General features: G+C 39.8%; 1 protein-coding gene across 1 annotated transcript; it reads right to left on the bottom strand.

The window, feature by feature from the left end:
* Positions 1–733: 733 nt before the first annotated feature.
* LYZ (lysozyme) lies at positions 734–4,346 on the bottom strand. The gene is made up of 4 exons (XM_063445130.1): positions 4,173–4,346; positions 3,927–4,085; positions 1,155–1,233; positions 734–979 (listed from the first exon to the last, which is right to left on the bottom strand). The coding sequence occupies exons 1-4, from the start codon at positions 4,312–4,314 to the stop codon at positions 913–915; spliced, it is 447 nt and encodes a 148-aa protein (XP_063301200.1). The 5' UTR covers positions 4,315–4,346; the 3' UTR covers positions 734–912.
* Positions 4,347–6,310: the final 1,964 nt, after the last annotated feature.

Raw genomic sequence — 6,310 nt, 5'->3', positions numbered from 1 at the left:
GACACACAGACACATACTAACATACATACAGACGCACACACACACACACATAAGGACATACAGACACACATACATCTACATTCATACATACTGACATACATTCATACATACAGACATACATACATACATACAGACACATACATACAGACATACATGCATACTGACAGACATAAATGCATACTGACCTACATGCATACTGACATACAGACATACATACATGCATACTGACAGACATAAATGCATACTGACATACAGACATACACATCCCATTTTTCAGCCACCCTCCTGTTTCTTACCTTTTCCTTGCTGCAGGGTGGCTGTGGCTGATGGGAGTCGGCGTGGCTCTCCCTCTTCAAGGCCTCCACGCTGTCTCTCCTCCTGAACGGAGTGAGATGGGAGGAAGTGACCGGCCGTCACCTTCTCCCAGCAGCTGCAATTTTTTTTTTAAAGGGGCCAGTGGCACCGGCAGCAGTTCCGCCGCTACACGTGGGGCCTGCACGGACGGCTATACACCTGAGTGGTTCAAGTAGGGGACGAAGGACTCCGTGGTTCTCCCTAGTCAAACCCCTGCTAAAAAAAACAATCCAGGGTTCTATGACGGAGCCAGACCTGTCATTTTAATAGTTTGTAAAAACAGTTTAACCTTCTCAACTGAGGAACCTACAAGAAGGCTCTCTTTTAAAATGCATTGTCATTTTTTTACACCGTTTGAAAAATAAAGACAAATCCATGGTTTATGAATAATAATTTTATGAGTAAGTAAATTAAATCAGCAACTGATTAATACAGCTATGCCAAAAGCAAAACTTTAACTGACTTTGTTAGAAACATTTGCAGTTAAGTTAATCGTGCATTAAAGCTGTGTGAATCTGCGCAACCTTCTCCTGATAAACAAAAGAAAATACTCTGATATTATAATTGGCATCCTGCGATCCATTTTGACAGATCCCGTCCTTGACAATATTTTCTCCAAGCAACCCTAGGTAAGAAATAAGTATTCGGTTATTAATAATATGTCAACAATGAATTCAATAGTTTCCGCTCTCAAACTAACCATATAATCTACACAATGAGAGGGCTATTGTTCTTTGCACGTAAAACTGTTGCTACTATCATCAGGTATTGAGGTGTGAATACTTAGTGTCAGTACGTACCACGCTGCCATGCCATTAGGGTCGCTCACAACACGCTTGGCACATGTCAATGCTTGGGTGATGTCATCCTTCAACAGCACTGGGAAGAAAAACAAAGAAATGGTGATACACTCAAGAAAAAATAATGGGAGATGAAATACCAAGCCTGGGACACCATGGAAGAGATCGGCAGTCTGTTGTAGTACTAGTAAATCGTTGTAGCCAAAACTTATATTTTTTGTATCCCTGTTATAAATAAATCTGGGCTTTATGTGCCTTCATACTGAGCACTGATAAGAGAGATACGTATTTGCTTGCTACATATTCCATTCATTATTTGTTTTGCTTTTGTAAAAAACAACCCAAGTTACCTCACAGACGAGCATAGCCTAATAATCATTATGTTACACACTTTTAGACTACAGCGTGCAACTCACTCTACATTCGTAATGAGTACTATTATCCGGTTCAGCTTATTTTATTAACACTTAATAATCTGTGTACATTCTCATGCCCAAACCATGCTTTCCTCATGTCTCTTCTCTAACCAGGTCTCCATGACATGTGCAGTATGTTACCATATTCCAAACCAAACGTGAACCTTAACTATTGTATTAGAGATCATTTAAATATTATAAAAAATGTGCCTGAATATTAGATGCCATAACGTGTAATACCATTGTTTACCTAATCTACCGGATGTCGCTGTTGTGGCACATGCCGGCTGTTTGTTCATTCCGTGCACAACCAAAATAAAGAATTAAAAAAAAAAAAAAACAACCCAAGAAGATCACGTGCAGTTGTAAATACAGGTACATGCATGTGACATGTGCAATGGGATTTTTAATGTGAGTTATACATTCATGGCTAAGTATGTGTTTAAAGGAAATCTTCCAAAACAGAAATCAATGTTATTTCATTTAAAATGAAACATAGGTAGTAAGTGACTCCATTTAATGCATTGATTTTGTAATGACCAAGAATAGACTGCACCAATCAAGGGCCTCTCTAGTCTATAGTGTTGTATTTTTTATTACCCCATAAACCCTTAGTCAGTGGGAGGTAAAGACATAACTATAACTAATACAAGGTTTTATGCAAAAATTAACAAATATGATTTAAGTAAAAGAACAATAGGATTTTCTTTTAGTGCATTATATTTAACTCATTTTTACAATTTACATGGGGATATTCACTTAAGTGTGACATGTTACCTCTGCAGAAGAGAAGCACAGATAAAATAGAGGCTTTTGACATCTCACCTATGTAGGGGAGAAGGACGTAAACCCAAACAATGTCTCATGGCCTTCGTCTAGCCTGATCTGGTGAATTCAATGAAATTGTTGCACTAGTGAACATCTTTGCTCAGCCGACAAAACTAATGCACATCAATTAAAATCTTGTCCTTCTAAACTATGCTCCCATTTATGTGCTATGGAAGGCAGGAAAAAAAGACTGGCAGGGTTCTTCACCAAAGTGAATTTCAAATTTAAGGCCAATATAGCCGAAATGGAAAACTCTGTAAGTCAACTGTGCTTTCAGTTCAACTAATCTGATGTTAAGTTTGATATTCACTCACCCGCTTTCACATAAGGTGGGAGTGTAAACCAAGAGGATCGAGACATGATGATCTAGAGGTCCAAAACAATATCATTGTACTCAAAATATTCTATTTCTCTATGCCTGTTTTAATTATACTGATGATACATGTTGTATTAAAGGGACACTATAGTCACCTGAACAACTTTAGCTTAATGAAGCAGTTTTGGTGTATAGAACATGCCCCTGCAGCCTCACTGCTCAATCCTCTGCCATTTAGGAGTTAAATGCCTTTGTTTATGAACCCTAGTCACACCTCCCTGCATGTGACTTGCACAGCCTTCCATAAACACTTCCTGTAAAGAGAGCCCTATTTAGGCTTTCTTTATTGCAGGTTCTGTTTAATTAAGATTTTCTTATCCCCTGCTATGTTAATAGCTTGCTAGACCCTGCAAGAGCCTCCTGTATGTGATTAAAGTTCAATTTAGAGATTGAGATACAATTATTTAAGGTAAATTACATCTGTTTGAAAGTGAAACCAGTTTTTTTTTTCATGCAGGCTCTGTCAATCATAGCCAGGGGAGGTGTGGCTAGGGCTGCATAAACAGAAACAAAGTGATTTAACTCCTAAATGACAGTGATTTGAGCAGTGAAATTGCAGGGGATGATCTATACACTAAAACTGCATTATTTAGCTAAATTAACTTAGGTGACTATAGTGTTCCTTTAATCTGATGTAATATTAGTATATTTTCTTTACTATTTTGACTGCTCATACGCTAACTGTACTACAATGTTTTTGTTCTTTCACTTATCACTGGATTGTCTCTTTGACCTGCTTGTATAATTGATACTCAATAAACATTGAGTTATACATTTTTTTTTATATATATTTACTTTGAATTCTCATTTTAAAAAATATTAAAAACTCTGGACGGGTCACGCGACAAGGAAGCTTTCTTAAAAAGCATGTCACTGTTTTTCCTATTATTGCTGCTGTTAGTGGGCAATGCTAAGCCGATTGTATATGCTGCCATGGTTATCCAAGAAAATAAATCACTTAATTCTCTTCTGTGAAGGCACAAATTATTTTACAAACATTTAAACTAGTAAAATTATCCTAAAAAATTAATTATTAAAACACCCAACAATTTGCTTCCCCTGATACAGCCTAGTGCTAGAGTCCCATAATGGGAACAACTCCCATAAGGTACTAAGGAAAATAAATACCATTCACAGCTATAGATAACTTACCATCGCAGTTGATGTTGCAAGCGTTGCGAGTAGGAGGCTTGCCATTATTACACCACCAACGACTGTTAATCTGCAAGATTCCGTAATCAGTGCTGCCATCTGTGTTCAAATTTGTAGCGTTCGTGTTAAAGCGACTCTCGTAGTAAGCCGTGCATACCCCTACGGAAATAAATTGCAATTATATTGTGCCAGTCTCTGACAAGTAATAATTCAAATAGAACATGATATCTAAATACAGTCACTCACAGTTTGGCAGACTGTATCCTCTGAATCCATCAAGGCCCCTAAATTTCATTTCTTTTGCAAGTTCACATCTATCATATATTTTTCCATTTGTTGTTGCAAGAACAAGCAGCAGCCCTGCGAGGATATGTACTGCAAACTTCATTTCTCAAGACGAACGACACTGAACTGAAAGAAACTTCCCCTATTTATGTGTTACATGTTTTGTTTTTTTTTTAATTCCATATACATTGGGTACGACGGGTTTGACTTGACTTATAGGTTATAGGTTACAACAAGAATGCAACACGATATTGCCAAACCTATTTCCTTATTTGTATTCAGTGTTTCTGTGATGAGGGTGCAACGTTCTGTGATGAGAGGGTGCAACGTTAATTTAGGGTTGTTAATTGACAGGTGAAAAGCAGAAGAATAATCCTGCTCCAGGTGTAACAGGTAAAAATGTTAAACCCAGGCACGCCCTCTCTATCTTGCCGTTTTTCAATATCTTGCTTTAATATGTAATGTATTTGTGTATTTTCCTTTATCTTGCACAGGCTGTGTAATGACAGTGACAAGCCGAAAAGCTTATCATCGCCTGTGCAGCTTGACTCCATGCTGTGAGACTCATAGGCAGAGATTTATCAAAGTGTTGCCAACACGTTTCTGTCTAGTTTTCAGTCAATTTTCAGTGCAATATATTACATCTGTTATTGTCTATCTGTTGTATTTTTTTTATTACCCTAACCATAATTTTTGAATTTGTACCATTGTTTCCCCCAACACAATAGATTTATGAAATTTTTCTGACACTTTTTTACCACAAATGTATTAGGGTACCCGTTTCCCTGCCACACATCTTCTCTTGAGCAGAGGGGTCGTAAGTGCGAGTAATTTATAGGCAGTTTCTTGTTCCCAACTAGAGGGTGCACAGGGAGGTTACAGATTTTGGACCACTGTTTAGGGCAGAAAGTGGTACATGGTGTTTCTTTACATTTCCCCACGAAGCTCGGTGGCAGTGTTCTCTTCAGTCTCATATCATGCCGTAAAGAATAGACAGTCCTCTTTCCAATGGGTCTGGGTTAATGCATAGTGATTCGAATTCCATTAGGTCACTCGAGGTAGAGCATTTCAGGACGATAGAGAATATGAATTCTGAAAGTTTGTCTAAAGTGCGACTCTTCATCAGCAGTAGGGTGTCCAGTGATCTAATTTTCCTGTCATTTAGGGCATGGCAGATCCAGGGAAGCTCTTGCCCCAGTAGTCATTTGAAGATTCCGGCCTCCATTCCTGGAGGAAAGATCATAGTGCGCCAAACTTGCATGGTCACTTTGATAAGGGGATGGGGGGCTGACAACTTTCTGCCCTGCTGCTGGTCTAGCCAGGGGAGAACGGAATTTGGCCTACCGATCTGCGTCATACAGGAAGGGTTCGAGGGCAAGGGCAAAGAGCAAGGACCATAGGGGGCGTCCTTGTCGAGTACAATTGCAGATTAAGAAATGCACCGTAAATGCACCATTGACGCATACTCGCAAGTGTTGAGTATAAGGCTTTAATCCAGCCTATCATGAAGGGTCCTATGCCTATCGCCTCTAGGACCGAGAACATAAAGCTCCAATTTAGTCTTTCTAAGGCCTTCTCCGCGTACGTGGACGGCAGGAGAAGGCCCTTCGACTGGTGCGTTGCTTGTTGAAGAAGGGCAAGTGCTCGGATCGTATTATCCCGTGCCTATCTCTATGGGGTTAATCCCACCTGGTCTTTATGGATCAGGCTAGGAAGGAAGGCTTGTAGTCATCAGGAGAGAATTGTAGATCACAGTTAAATAATAACCCATATTAAATGCCATGGTCCCTGTGCCTCCCATGCCCAGTAGTAGGGTTCCTTGAACCCCCACCTCACATCAGAGTCCCTGCCTTCCCTTCTCATTAACAGGGTCCTTGTCCCAAACACCATTTTAAGAACCCCTGTGTCCCCCATGCCCAATATCACAATTATAGTAACCCCATCTCAGTCAGGGCTCCATTTGCCTCCAATTCTCATTATCAAAATCCTTGTACCTGTGGCCTCCATGACCAATATAGGAGTCCCTGTGCCCCCCGGTGCCCAGTGTCAGGGTCCCTAATCTCCGATGCCCAATATCATGATCCTTGTGCCCCTCCATG

This window comes from Pelobates fuscus, chromosome 3 (assembly GCF_036172605.1).
Source record: "Pelobates fuscus isolate aPelFus1 chromosome 3, aPelFus1.pri, whole genome shotgun sequence".
NCBI lineage: Eukaryota > Metazoa > Chordata > Amphibia > Anura > Pelobatidae > Pelobates > Pelobates fuscus.
Note: the sequence above shows the minus strand (reverse complement) of the source record. Positions and strands in the feature narration are given on the sequence as shown.

Coding starts and splice junctions, on each gene's coding strand:
- LYZ (XM_063445130.1), bottom strand. CDS start 4,314: ATGAAGTTTGCAGTACATATCCTCGCAGGGCTGCTGCTTGTTCTTGCA. Junction 4,086..4,172: donor AGGATACAGTCTGCCAAACT/GTGAGTGACTGT, acceptor TTATTTCCGTAG/GGGTATGCACGGCTTACTAC. Junction 980..1,154: donor CCTAATGGCATGGCAGCGTG/GTACGTACTGAC, acceptor TTTCTTACCTAG/GGTTGCTTGGAGAAAATATT.